This window comes from Erpetoichthys calabaricus, chromosome 9, assembly GCF_900747795.2.
Source record: "Erpetoichthys calabaricus chromosome 9, fErpCal1.3, whole genome shotgun sequence".
Classification (NCBI taxonomy): domain Eukaryota; kingdom Metazoa; phylum Chordata; class Cladistia; order Polypteriformes; family Polypteridae; genus Erpetoichthys; species Erpetoichthys calabaricus.
In genome coordinates this window covers 57,698,686-57,714,371 of record NC_041402.2, presented here as the reverse complement: position 1 = coordinate 57,714,371, position 15,686 = coordinate 57,698,686, and the positions used below count along the sequence as shown (strand labels likewise).

General features: G+C 33.6%; 1 protein-coding gene across 2 annotated transcripts in view; it reads left to right on the top strand.

Annotated features, from left to right (window-relative positions):
• adamts18 (ADAM metallopeptidase with thrombospondin type 1 motif, 18) overlaps positions 1-15,306 on the top strand; it is a 144,893-nt gene extending 129,587 nt beyond the window's left edge. For both annotated transcript variants that reach the window (XM_051932023.1, XM_028809641.2), the window contains 5 exons: positions 1,270-1,474; positions 6,957-7,151; positions 8,374-8,598; positions 9,724-9,871; positions 10,550-15,306. In XM_051932023.1, the coding sequence (XP_051787983.1) occupies positions 1,270-1,474; positions 6,957-7,151; positions 8,374-8,598; positions 9,724-9,871; positions 10,550-10,668 (892 nt within the window). In that variant the 3' untranslated portion in view covers positions 10,669-15,306. The remainder of the gene's footprint in view (positions 1-1,269; positions 1,475-6,956; positions 7,152-8,373; positions 8,599-9,723; positions 9,872-10,549) is intronic.
• Positions 15,307-15,686: the final 380 nt, after the last annotated feature.

Genomic DNA, 15,686 nt, shown 5'->3' with positions numbered 1-15,686 from the left:
ATATTTACACTGTGAATATGAAATATTGATTAAGCTGGCAGGTTTCATTTTCAGATTTTGGCACGATCGTTAGCATGGCCCAAGGGGTTTGATTACCAGTTCATTCATCATCATATATTTGCACATTATTTCCATGTTAGCGTGGGTTAACTTCTTGTCCAACCAAATTCCATGTAAAATGAAGCTTTTATGAAAAGAAACATGCACAAAACTGGTAACAGCCCATAATGGGCATTTAGTCTATTAAAGGGTACACCCATGCTCGCCTGAATAGCAATGTTTTTGGTCTTCCTGTGTCATAAACTTGAACTAAACAAATATAGCACAAATGTGCAAATAATAATAATAGCAATAGAAATTCTTAACGTATGACAATCTCCCGTTGCCATTCTGCTCATTGTTCCAAAAGTCTAGTATTCAATTCACAGAAGGCACTAGTCACTGAATATTTCATTTGCTTTTATTACTATTTTTTGGTGTTGATAATTTACAGTTTGTTTCAGTTCTAATCTGTCAAGTTAACCTGTTTTTCTCAAATTTTCCTATGTTATTGTAGTAACTGTGTTTGCTAACTTGGAGTTTATTTTGCCACTGAGCTGTCTGTATGTCATGCAAAAAATATATTGTTGAACTTCATTAGTTCCATTTTCATAAATCTACCACCACTGGTACCTGGCACTGCAGAATAACGCAGATATGGCAACTCAATAAATTCCCAAGGGGGAATAATTTTGGACATAAACCAAAATTTAATTAACAAATCTCTCAGTGGGAAGCATCTTTGCATATCTGTATCAAGTTCCAAAAACGCCTCCTAGGGGCACTTCCCTAATAAAGTGGAGGTGCAGTCAGATTGTGGAACTAAACATAGCCTATGGTCTTCCCTTGCACAAGATGGGAATCTGTGTAAAATATTCCTGAGATATGTTGGGTTCAGTGGTGTAGATCTGCATACTAGTCATCTTTTTTAATTATGCTTAAATGAACAATAATTAAAAAACAAAAAAATAACATTAAAGCAAATAATTAATGCACTTCTAGAATAAGCAACATTTTGTAGGAAAATAAAACAAGTTCAGCTTCTGCTGTTCATATTTGCAATTTTGCATTTTATGTATAATAAATGAATGGAGACATGGGTCACATTTCTACCATCTGTAATTGCTTCATTGGGTAATAAAATTTAAAATAAGTGTTGAAATTCAGTTTACGGGAAACATATTTGAATATAATTATAGTGTTTGGTTTTTTTTTTGTCTTTAAATTCAGCTGGTACACTGGAGAATGGAGCACTTGTAGTCAGTCCTGTGGTGGAGGTCAACAGTCACGTCAAGTGCAGTGCATGCGAAGAGTTGCATTTCAGAGGGAGGAGGTGGTGGCACACTCTCTGTGCTCTGCTTCTATGCCTGCTAAGTTACAGACTTGCAACAATCAGGCCTGTCAACCTGAGTGGATTTCAGGAGCTTGGTCACAGGTAAAACATGAGAAAAAGGAGATAATGTATTAACAGGATTTAGTAGTATTTTAAGAAAAAACACATCCTACCATGCTTCATCATTATTGATATTCTAATAAAAGTCAGAACTACATCTGTTCATTTATCAATTATCTGAAACCCCTTCATCTGTTACAGACCATTGCCAAATTGTATTTTCTAATACAATGTTTGTAGGTTCTACATTCAGTAATTATTTGTGCTGTTTCTGGGATTTGAATTGATTTTCTAATCAACCTTATTATCTTATGCTACACTTTATTTTTTTTAGTTTGTATTGCAAAACACCTTGTGATGGTACTTGCTGGACTGAACTGAAACAGACTCTTGTGACAGATATACCCTGTACAATGACTTTATGCAGTAATCCAATTGCAGCTTACTGCCACAGTTCAGTTCAGGAGTGGGTTCAGAAATATACTTTGCAAAATGTTATACTTCACTGTTATAGGTTCAAAGAAAAAAGTTGGCTCTGTCCAAATAAAAATGTTTAGTTTTGTATACTGTAGTTACAATTTATTAACATGGCTGTTTAAGATTATTGCCCTCTTTTATTGCAAGTTACATGTCTATAGTACAAACACTATGCTTGTGTCATTTAAGTGTGGCACTTGTTTAAAAATTAATAAAGTGAATGGAATTAGAAGAAAAAATCAATTATGTTTATGCTCAAGAGGCTCTTCCACAAATAAGTTCTAACTAGTACACAGAAACTTATATTTTCTGTCATTGCACATTGAAATTCATGTGAAAATATTTTATAACTGTTGAGCTACATTGTACATGAAATATAATAAACAATTTTGTTGTACAGAAAAGGTTCAAAACGTAAAGGCAATGAGAAGTCTCTGATATGGCAAATCCTATTATTCAGTTATTTAATGATGTAAACTGTGAAACACAAAGTGCTATCTGCTTGGTGCTGTGCCAGGTTTGTACATTAGGTGTGATGTGGTGTTATGTGTTTGTATTTTATTTTTGTGTGTACATCTTTCCTTGAAGTGGATTTTCAATGTACTTTCATGTGGTCAGATATCAAGTAATCAAATTGTTGATTTATTTTCTTAGAAATTATTTGTGACTGTTGAGAGCTTATTTTGGAATGCAATTTTAGAAATAGACAATCTGTCCTCTATGATTTTTATGAACTCCTACACTGCCATCTGTAGGACATTCAGAAATACTGAAACTGCCAATTGCTAATTGTGGTAAATCAGCAGTAATCTGGGTTTAATCAAAACAAAATTGATTTTCTTCTTTATATTTGTTTGCTTCTTGTTTATTTTACATTTTATTAGATTTTTTAAAACAAAACAAAATAACACTTGACAGCAATGAATGAGGTAATTATTTCTTTCATCTTAAAAAAATATAGAATCAAGACATGCTCTTCCTAATTTTTTAGTGCTTTTTACAGCTGAAAGCTATTTAAACCAAAAATCAGTACTGAGAGGTAATTATTTTAATGTGTGTCATTTGTGCTTATCATAATAGTACCCTTAAAAGCAAATGTTAAATTTCTCAAGATGGCTACTTATGCAATATTTCTTTCTAGCTTATCTGACAATCAAATTCTCACTAATATTAAAGAAAAATGATATATTTACAGACAGAATCCATACTAGAGATGAATGAAATACATTGAACAAGCCTATGGTTTCTTTTAAACATACTATCCTGAACACTTCAAGAATTAATTATTCATACCGGTCACAAAGTTAAAGACACTAAAACTGCTGGGGCATCAGTTATTATAAACCCTATCTTGAAAATGTGAAACTTACTGTAAAGCATGCTGAGAAAATCTGTGTTGGAATACTACACACTGTATATGAACCTGGGAATCTAGTATTTTACAATTGAAACACTGCCCTCCATGCTACTGGGTCACCCAAGTTGTAACATGAACAATTTAAAGCAAACAACCAATTTTTTCACCAAACCTGATCTTGTCAGCAGTCATATGCTATATATAATGATCCACTTAATGTACTTATTTAAACAACACTTGCATTTAAAAGTCCAGTGTGCGTTGTTTATTTACAAATATTATTAGCTGTGCTACCCATCTAAGACAATTTGAAATCTAAGTAATTAATGTAGACCTCAGTGTTAACATCTGCAGTACACCATGCAATGCATATGTCTCTTTTATGCTATTTGGTAAGGGATTTGTAAAAGCAGTTTTAATTGTTTGTAAAGTTCCATCCTTTGGAAAGACAGACACATGGCAACTGGATGGACACACAAACAGACATATAGACAACTTATCCTTTTATTAGGGAGGATTTGAAGAAATAAAAAACAATATTCTGTGAAATAGGAAACATACTTAACAAAAAACCCATTCAATATAGATGAAATTTGAAATTAAAGCCATCTTGAATATGCTGCACAAAGTTTACATTTCAATACTGTATTATGTTTTATGTATATGTTACATTTCTTTTTTTATATTGCATTTGTAAACATTGAAAAGCAATGCGGGTTCATAAGTGAAGCAGGCCTTCATAAAAATAAATTAAATTTGAAGAATTGTAGTATTTTATTATTTATTACTGAAATCAGATTGTATGTTAACACCATAGAAATGAAGAACAAAATTCTATAGAAGTTACTTTGTTAGGCCTGTTATTGGAGAGGACACATTCCTCTTAGGGTCTTGTTCCATGTCAGAAATGACAGTGTAATCAAAAGACTAGGGACATTAAACACTACAACAGAGCAGGGAAATGGAATCAGAAAATAACTTAATAATAACCAGATTGTTAAAGAATGTCAACATTTAATTTAAAACTATCTTTACAGCCTCAGTAGAGTATGATAAGGTCTAATAACGAGTTGTTAGCTTGGTTTTAAAACTGGGACTGATAAAACATCACAAACATTGGCAAATAGATCATGTCAAATGTTGGGGTGTCTATAACATTTCCCTACCTTTAACAGTAGTTGCATTTAACCTTGTGATTTTAAGAATTCCCAAATCTTGTGAATTTTAATTTTTAAAAAAGCTATATTCTCTAATTGTCTAAAGAGGAAATGCTTCTAAACATAATTGTACACTAATGTGGCTATATGTTTAGTTATATGTTTGTAGTCAGTCAGTCATTATCCAACCCGCTATATCCTAACAATCCCAGCCAGCACAGGGCGCAAGCCAGGAACAAACCCAGGCAGGGTGCCAGCCCACCGCGGTATGTTTGTAGTTTTTAATTAATTTTGATTATAATTCATACTTAAATGTGTTGTGTGTCATCTTTCTGCTAGCTTTGTCTTATGCTGAAATGAGATGAAACCTGAACCATTAGCTTTGATTTTCTCTTTTACTTGCAATACTCTTATCTGAAAGTTAAGTCTAATTTTCTGCTCCCTCAGCTTCCCTTTTATCTGCAACCACATGCGGAATGTTCTGGAATCTTCGTTTTTATGTTCTCTGCCATCTCAATCACATTAGTGTGATGCCTCCTCTTTATTTTCATGTCTGTTAAAATTAAAAGATACACACTTTGAAATTACAATACATTGATTGAGGTGGTTGAGCTATGTTTAAAGGGGCAAGTGCAAGAAAGTGTAATATTGTCTAGAACTTGAAGATGTTTAAAATATAGAGCAGTTACTGTAGATACTTCAGGCTTTACTATATTGGAAGTAAATTCAACAGTCACAGAGTTGTCCTTCTTTTATTATTTCTGCCAGCTGTCCCACTACAATGGCAGTTGTACCATTTAAAGAATGCAACTTCAGTTAGAGAACTTACCACTATTGTGCAAAATATTATCAAGGACTCCAGCCTGTCTCTCTAATGGGGTAATGTAATTGTGTAATGTTTGAATGGAGAAAATATAAGGCTGAATAAAAAGTGTATTAGACCAAGTTAGACTAAATATTATTGGGCATATTATTAGCAGGAAGTTAATAATCTAAATGACATTCAAATTTCTGAAATTTGAGATTTAGAGTCCCTAGAGTGTTTGCTTTAGGAATATCATTTTCTTTTCACTGCTGTTCATGCCCCATCAGTTTGGATATGGTGAAATAAAGATATTTTAGACTTGGCCTTATTTTTAATGTGAAACACCATTTTAGTATCTTAAAATGGTCACACAAAGGTGTATTTATTTCTGCATTCATTTACTGACATGTGATCCTGGACTTGCAGAAATCTACTGTCTAACATTATGAAATGTTTGGCTGTTTGCCGCTTTGTGTTCAAGGAGAACTATAAATCCCAGTATTAAAAGTTAAGGTGTAGTGATTTGAAAAATTAACAAATACAATTATTTCTATACTGCATAATATATCATCTCTCACTTTGAAGCTAAGAAAGTAGGTTAAATCAAGCAAAACTTTGCTGGAGAGAGTGCAAAGAGAAAGAATGTTTAAACAAATATATTGTATATAGAAAATAGTAAAAAGAAAGGAGAGAAAAGTAAAATATGTCTTTAACCAACCAAAGTAGAGGACATTTATACACTATTACAAAGGGCAAAGAAAACAGAACAACAGAAGGCTAAATTTATGATTTGGGCGAGTCATTGATCTGTATGACTATTAATAGTAAAACAAGTGGTTCATTGAAATGTTGATTTTTTTAACAATCCTGCCATAACTGGAGAGTCAGCTCCTGGCTGAAGTCCACACTACCAGAATTTGTTTCACAACATGCTGACTTGGATTAAAACCAAGGAATACAGTAATCTTAAATTCTCCATGATGAGTTCTGAGCTGCACATGATTTGTATACTTGGACCTCTTTCGTGAAGATAGTCAAGTGGAAAAATATGCAACATTTTAGAATATGAATCATTTACCCAATGAAGCTTATTTGGTTAGACAATATCTAAGTTGTCCCAGAACCCCACCTAGATACTTTTAAAAGCTACTAGACTCTCCACTTCAACTACAGGTCTCAGTAGTTTGTTTTAGAATCTCACAATTGTTTGTGTAAAGAAATACTTTCTGATTTTCTTCTTAAATGTACATACCTGTTGTACCTTTTATTTTCATTCCTTACTGTTACTGGCAAACTTTATTATTTCAGGTAACAAACATCACTGTAAGTTTTCACATGTACCTGATTTAACCAATTACATTAATTAATAGTGATACTTCAATGATTTTAATGTAGATGTCTAATTCTCTATAGTATAATATAAAATTTGAGGCCCCATCAATCTCTTAATAATCAAAGATCTCAATTAATTAAGTTAGGAAAAAATTGTTTTTCCACTTATGTGACAATATGCTTTATTTTCAATGAAATGCTTCATTTTAATGTAGCAAAACTATGACTTCATAACAAAGTAGAAATTCATTATATGTGACTCATTGACTTTATATCACCCATCAACTTTAAAGAACATCTTTTAGTCAAGCTATTGAAAATGTAGCATAGTAAGAACATGCATGCAAACCAGAACTTTAGGGTTTTGATCACAAATTTCTAATTTCTCTTTTAAAGTGCTCCAAGACTTGTGGGAGAGGTGTTAGGGAGCGTGAAGTCTATTGCACAAACTCCAATCCATCAGCAAAAGGAAAAGGCCTTCCTGACAGTTTGTGCAATCAAGATCAGAAGCCCAAGTCTCAAGAGACATGTGTTCTTAGGCGCTGCCCAAGGAATGATAAACTTCAGTGGATGACATCAGCGTGGAGCGAGGTACCATCTTCTGCATTTTCAGTTAACTTAGTAAAACTCTATCTTGGGAGAGTTAAAATCCAAAAAAATATATTGAGTGACATTTTTTTTTAATGTTTTATCTTTTTAATAATTTTAACTATGCATTACTGTATACTTTGTTTAAGCATTTTTATATGCTTGACAGTTCACCTGAAATAAGTTTTTAGACAAAAGTCAATTTCTTAGAAGTGTGCATAAAATAAATGTTTTAAGAGTACATTAGTTTGTAATCATTTATCATTTAGTGATGTTTTTCTTTCATGGTAGAATTTCAGGAATAATACCATTCAGTAGTCTGCTTTTTGGTTAATGCTTTGTTGGGAATATTCTGCAATATATTTAACATATAGTTAATATAGTTAACTATAATTTAACAAAAATTTTGAGAGTAATCTATTAAAAATCCACATAACGTATTTAGAGAAGATGATGGCGTGTTGATTACCTTAGTTTTCTCTCTAATCCAGTGGCCAGGCTTGATTCACAACCCTACCAATGTGCTGCCCTAAGAAAATAGTTTAAATATAAAAGACTTAAAAGATAGAATTGATTTTTGCATACCATGTATTAGGCATTGGCTCTCAAGTCCAATCACACAAATGTCAAGCTAAGTACTGTTTAGTAATTGTACATTGACTCTTAAACAGTACTAACAAATGCCAACATTTTAGGAATCTGTACTGTTAAAACCACAATTGCTTTAAACTTGAATATCTTATGGTATTCGATGCTTTGCCTTTTCCCGGTCAATGACATGTTTTGCTACAGTCATGAAAATCTGAATTTGATTCATTTTCTCTTGTAGGTTTAAGCAGTTGGTAAAATAATTATCACTACATTTTATCATTAATATTTTTAACGACTTCTAAGGAAATCTTCAATATCTTGGTACAAAAAGTGTGTGCTATTCTGACTTGGAATGATATGATTGTATTTTAGGAAGTGGGTTTCTAACAGTACTGCAGTGTTTTGTTTTGTTTTGGTTTTTTTCTGGCCTCAATGTCAATTGTCCTCATAGAGCAACCTCTGATTTAGCTGATAGCAGAGTCTCTATCATGCTAATTATAGGTGATGGCCAGATTCAGGAAACTATTATCTTTTTGACAACATGTGCCAAAGTCTTTAAAAATAAACATAGTATAACAGTGTAAATATACTGTAAGCTTATTGTTTAAGGGAAATATTGTGTTTGTTTACTTAGTGTTCTACAACCTGTGGCCCAGGCATTGAAAAAAGGGAACTAAAATGTTGTGAAAAAGATGCTAACAGCAAAATTACAGAATTCCCTGTAAGACGATGTCGCAACCTACCGAAGCCTGCAGTGGATCTTCAACAAGCCTGCAATAAAGGAGCATGCGAAGAACCAAATTCCTCCAATGGGAGAACTCTTACTAATGTTGGATGGTATTCATCTCCTTGGCAACAGGTATAAAATGTATAATAATTATTATAATAGTATAACAAGTTGCCTTTTATTCTCATGGTTTTCCAACCCTGGAAAAAGAGAAAAAGTCATTTGTTTTTGGTACTGAACAGAAAATTGCCATATAGTTTTTGTTTAACCAAGCCATATAGTTTTTGTTTAACCAAGTTGTGTAAGGTTAAGTTGATTAGACACATTTCTTTTATTCATTTCACTATAAGTATCAATGTCCAAACTATAAAGTATATGAAGACTTCTATTATTTCATTCAACCATACATCTGTCTTCTTAACTCGTTTATCCAGGGCAGGGTCACTGGATGTTTTTTTTCAACCATTTTCAAATGGTGTTATGAGCTGTATTCCAATCACTCCTTTCACATATTCTGACTCGATTGGACATACTACCTTGGTCCAGTTTTATGAACACTGTGGAATCTGTGACCTGAATAAGCAAGGAAGGAATTTTCAGAAGCAGATACAGTAGCTGTTCTTTACTGTAATCTTGGTCAGCTCCTTATAGTCAATTAATAGGTGCAGGCTTACGTCTTTCTTTTCTACAAAAAAAGAGTCCTCCACCAAGCAGACTTTGATTGTCACTTTCTTACCTCATCTGTCCATCCTGAGCAAGAACTTAAGAGGTTATGAGAAGCTACACAGCCTGCTAAAACTTCGCAGCTCTTTTTTTTTTTATGGGATGTGCTCAAGGCAGGAACAAATCCCAGGCAGGACACACACATACACCAAGCGCATACTAGGGACAATTTAGGATCGCCAATGCACCTAACCTCATGTCTTTGGACTGTGGGAGGAAACCAGAGCACCCGGACGAAACCCATGCAGACATGGGGAAAACATGCAAATTCCACGCAGGGAGGACCCGGGAAGCAAACCCAGGTCTCCTTAATGTGAGGCAGCAGCGCTACCACCGTGCCACCCCATTGCAGATAAATAAATATCTATTCAGTAAGGATGTATTTTAATTTAGTGGAAAGTATTCAAATAGGAAAAAAGTCACTTAACCACTGCATATTTATGCGAAGACTGTTTTACAAGATTTGAATATCATGTTATACTTTATACTGTAGTACTGCAGTGATGTAAACTTTATTGTATTGTTTTTGTACAGTGTACTGTTTCCTGTGGAGGAGGCGTTCAAACTCGTCATGTTCAGTGTCTTAGGCAGGGAAGGCCATCATCTGGGTGCCTGTCTCATCTACAGCCTGTAACATCCAGAGCTTGTAACACAAATTTCTGCCCAGCTCCTAACCGTAAAGGTAACTTTTGGTCCTAATATTCTAAAGTACTACAGATCTTCATCACTTAGTTACAAGATGATGCTTAGGCTTTGTCAGGCAGCTTTAAAAATGCTATTATATTGTCACTGGAAAGAAAGAACTTCACTTCCAAATTTCTAGAACTGCAGTAGAAAATTACAGTATTTTAGGCAATTGGGAGTGTGGTAAAATGAGGGTGTTGATTAAATATACAGCACATCATATTTAAATAAAAGATCAATAAAAATTGAGGTGCCTCAGCTGAAAGCAGAATGGGTAATGCAGCCTTGCTAACGAGCTGCTAAAGAGGCCACTAAGTTGACAAGAGTCTGTTAAGTGCTTTTATAGACAGTATTGCATGAGTCATCCAAATTTTAATAGATGAGTTTCCAAAGAAATAGGAGGATAGCAGATGGAGCTTATAAAAAACCTTTATTACTGAAAATGGAAGGAAGATAAGAGTTGAATATGAATGATTAGGATTGTCGGCCTTCACAGATTAGTGTTATGAAATATAAAATAGTTCAATTTTGGAAGCATAAAATGTAGAGCAAATACAGAGTGCAGTGTTTCTTGGTGAACTTTCAAATAAATATATGTATGCAATTAATTATAGTTGTAAGAGAAAAAAGGAACCACAAAGCATGCTGACTTACTTAATGTTTCTTCTTGTTTTAGAAGAAATCCTGTGCAAAGACATTTTCAGTTGGTGCCACCTGGTGCCCCAGCATGGAGTTTGCAACCACAAGTTTTATGGACAACAGTGCTGCAAGTCCTGTGCTCAAGTAAAACAATAATCCAGGAATATTTTTTTAATTCTTGGCTTATACAATAGGAGCAGATTGGACATTATGGAAAGATATTTGTCCTGGAGTACTTGATTGCTGGAAATTTATTTTTATGAGTTCATCACTTTCTGCAAAAGCCACATTATATGCACATATAAGACAAGAAGTCATTCTACAATGTTACTTTTATGTTCCAAAACAGTAAAGATATAAGAATGCCTATTGTTAAGCAGACTTTAATGGAACAAAATTGCATATTCATGCACTGTACTCTGAAAAAGTTGTATAATACGAATGGCTACTCTAAAGTAACTTCTATATTGGCCTCATCTTTTTGACACTATAACGCTAAATGAAGCTGTTTTACTGTTATAATTAATTTAAACTTCTTTATTTTGGTTAAAGAAGTGCATTCCAAGGCAAATGTGAAGTGAAAAACATCTGAAAAATGTTTAGTGGATGCCATTCATAGGACTGCCTTTTGTAAAATCTGGAATCCCTGTATTTGTTTATAGAGTACATTGTGAAGACAAAGGTGTGAAAGATACATGCTTTTCATGTTTGTATTACTGACAAAAATAAATGCACTTACTATATTGTTCAGTTTACACCATAAGAATAATAATTCAAATGGATTCATGTAAATGATTGACAATGAATACTAACCATTTTAGCCAAAGCATATGCTTTCAGTAAAGTAAAATTGCGTTATTTTGAAAGCCAAAAGTTTAAAAATATTAGACCATAGAAAATATTGCACATTTGGCTTTTGAAAGGAGAGTGACTTTTTATATAATGTGGCAGGATACCACATTAACTGTAGCAAATATTCCGGTATTCACACAGTTTTAAAATGCTGTTTTTTGTTTCACACAAAATTGTAAGAACTATTTCGTAATATTCTACCAGTTAACTAGGGATGTGTATTTTTGTCTAAATATGTTTGTGAATATCTGAAAAAAAGTAAAAAGCCTAATATTTGAAAGAGGGTTGTTGGAGACATACACCACCACTTCATAAAAACAGGCTGTCTTTTAAAAGTGTTCATGGGATTGATTCGTCTTGCACGTAGCCCTCCCAGAAAGGCCATTTTCAGTAAGATGTAGAGCCACATATACAGTATGTAATGACCACTTCCCAATCTCTCCAGTGTTACTGTATTAAAGACATTTCCACAAGCTGCACAAGTGGTGCACTTCGCCATTGTTTTCTCCTCCCCATGGACTCTGCATGGCAACAGAGAACCTACTGGGGGATTCCAAGGAAAATAGTTCAATTATTTTTGATTATATATTATCCCTGTGTTTTGATACGTGCTTTCTCTGTGTTCATCAAGCCAGGAGATTGCAGTTGAATGAGCAGCACCCCACCATCTTCTACTTAGACTGCCTTAGCAAATATGAGATTGTTTTGTATTTCTTAACTGTAAAAATTGTAAAGCTTTTCATCTCTGCTCTAATTTTCAGAAAAACACTGCACAAAGCACTTTTGTATTTGATTTGAGTAGTTCTGTTTCAGCATAAATAAATATTTTCTACTCTGCAGATAATGTCTGCAGTTTAAAGGTCAATGAAAATTCAGAGTATTTGCGATGAAAGAGATTTAATATTTTGGGGTGCTTCTTGATCACACTGCATAGCTTGCAGAGTGCCTCTGCACAAATGCTGCAACATCACACGCTGGAGAGAATCCGCAAGACCATGGCATTATTGTGCACCTTTTTTTTTTTTCTAATTTGAAAATTGACTACTTTTTACAATATTAGCAAACGGCTGCTTTGGTAGAAAATCCAAACTCTTCGGTCTCTTGTTCCATGTCCTATGAAAGGTTCAACCTATGATTCCTTTCATCTCCACTCACAGTGAGCTTTGGCTTTAATTCTGACAAACTATCAATTTTTATTTTATTTAACACCTTTCTCAAAGCACATTCATTTCCCTCAAAATATTTCTACTGTAATATTGACATATCAGCACTTTGTGTTATTTTGTATTTGTTTTAAACTCTTGATGCTAAAAGGCTTTCTAGACAGCTTAAGTCACAGTATGTCTTTTGAAGGCAGATGTGATTAAGAGAATCCTGGCAAACGAAGCTCTAAAGTCCTCTCTTAAGGTCAGGCAGCAAGGGACACTTTTGGGCTCTTCAAGGTAAAACTGGACAAGTTGGTGATGTTTTTTAGTTGCATTTTTACAAATCTCAGCTGCTTTCACAAAGTTACAGTGTAGGTTAACTTAACAAACTTGCAGTTTTGTTCTCCATTTCAACTCAGATTTAACAAAGTTTAGTTTAGATGGTCAAACCATTTTTTGTACAGTATAAGCTTTTTGTTTTTACTAATGGATATTCAATTACTTGGTTACTCATTCCCATCCCAGGAAATAATTAACATAGGCTGATTCTTCCTTATACATTTTTAAAGGTCACACATAAGAAGTACAATTCTCTAATGTACCATTTCAATGATTTGGTCTGTCTGCACTGTAAGACAGCTCCCAGTGCCAACTCTGAACAGTAATTGCCCCAGTGCTGGCAGCTTACAAACAGGTACAGAGTCTAACACAAATGGAAGAAAGTGCTGGATTATTTTTTCCACACTTTTAATGTCTAGCATTAATTGCCTTCAGAATGTGTAACTGTTGGGAATATAGAATTAAAGTGTTCATTATGATAAAGCAAGGAGTTTCCTCAAATTTTAAACATAATGAACAGCTTAATACACTATGATCTTTAGGAACGTTCTCAACATAAATTATTCAACCAAATGAGCAGGATTACTGGTTTATATTAGTATGGTTGCTGTGCCTTCTTATAAGTAAAGTACATTGAGTCATGCTTTGTGATATGATTTTCAAAGCCCCAAAGCACAAACAGAACAGGTTTTAATTATTGCAGTAAAATGCACAACAAAATTAAAATACTTGCAGTTCTCATAAAACATTTCTTATTATTATTAGTAAACAATTGCCCACTATTGAGTCTCACATTAGACAGGTTTAACCATAGAGTTAAGTGCTCAGATCTGTCTTTTAGTCTTAAAAGTGATCTTTTAAAGTGTTGGTCTTTAGCTAGTAAGTTAGAAAAATACTCACTGTTTAGAGCTTTCTTTTAAGGATCCCTTTGCTTACTGTACGAGTAATCTGTTATACCCGTTTTGCTAATTTCTTGAGCTTCTTAAAGGTAAATTAAAAAAGGGAAGAAAAATTAAGGTGTCAATGATGGCACAGTGGGTAGTGTTCATAGAGTTTGCTTTTTCGCCTCATCTCATCTGAGTAATGTTGTTTTGCTTGTATTCCCAATGCCATGCATGTTAGGACAATCGGAGATTCTATATTTACCCTATGTGAATGTAGGCCCTGCAATGCAGAGGGACAATGTCCAGGGTTATTTCCTACCTTGTGCCCAAAGCTGTGAATGGTTTAAGTGGGATTAAGAATGTTGTGTTATGTTGAAAATATTAATTACTTACTACTCATAAAAAAGTAAGGTCAATATAGGCTATATAACATAAGTGTATCAGTCACAGTTTTAAAAAAATTGTGTGAGAAAACCATTTTATTCTGCCAATATTAGCCATTCTGCAGTAAATTATATTTATCCATTTAAATATTTTGTCACATCACCTTACCTCTACACTCCTTAGCTCAGCTTTAAAGAGCTGTAACACAGTCAACACAGTGTCTTTATGTATTGTTTTTTTCAGTTGGCAAGTGTAAACTTATTTTCCTAGCTTTAAAGGCCTGAGTATGTAAGATGAGAGAGATTAAAATATCACCACCTGTTTAGATTCCAATTAGGCTACTGAAAGTATTACAAAAGTATTGTATATTTTAGTAAATGAGGAAATCCAGATTCTTCACATGCCATCATTATATGTTGAGAAATTCATTGAACATAAGTGCAATATTTGGGGGGCCTGCCAGGTGGTGGTATTACTCAGCATACCTGTGTCAGTAGAATTGTCCCCAAGCATGCACGCAAGACAATGCTGAAACACCTTCATATTCATTTAAAATTAGTTGATATGATTGAAAAGTCCATTAAAATATTATTGCCGAACACTTTCTAAGAAAAATTAGATTTATTGCTAGAAGTGGCGGTTTGACACAAGTAGATATGAGAAATGACATTCCGGGTACACACTTGAGTGACCTTCAAGTGAAGTTTACAGGGAAGCCTTTGCTGTTGTTTCTTACTCCACACAATACCGGCTGATCTTCGAGTCTGTCTAAGTGGACCACCTGAAAACTTAGTGGATATTTCACAGGTTCAGCCAGCTCAGCACTAGAGCCATAATGAGGATAGTTAGCAGCCTCTTCTTTCTTCCACTCTTATAACATGATCTTATGTACTTAAGCAGTAATGATGATTGGAAACATTTTAAGCTATAATTCAACTCTGATATTTTAAAAATTCAAATTTTTACTCGTACCCATAAAATAGTTATCTTTGTACATTTATGTTTATTGAAAAAGTAATTTATTAATACTCATTTATGATGTCTGAAGATAAATGTTAGTTGAGACCAGGTAGTATACCTTGAAAATATTAACTTGTTGTCTTTGTTTACATTATACTGTAAAATATGAACATGTATGTGTATTATTTAATTATTTTAATTTTTTATAATAAAAATGTTTCATATATTCACACTTGTGCATTCATCTATGCATTTGAAGAAAATAATGTAATTCATTCTTGAAGAAATCCTTTTGATATACTGCACTAAATGAAACCCATTATTGGCACAATAAATTACAAATACTTGGCTAAGTAGTAATACTGTAGGTAGGATATTTGTCAAAAAAAATTGTTCTTCTTCAGTGTGTGTGCATGCTGGACAATTACTTTTGCTTGTTAGCGGCAGTAGCAGTACATTACTATCCCTTGGTGGATATACTGTATCTCAATCAGTGAAAACAAAATTTTGTTTAGGATAGCTTTTTATGTTTCTGACTTTGGCTTCTTTAAAAGCTGTTTGTTCTGTTTTTGCCATAAAAATCTGTGACATTATGCTGTTTCCTGCCTTG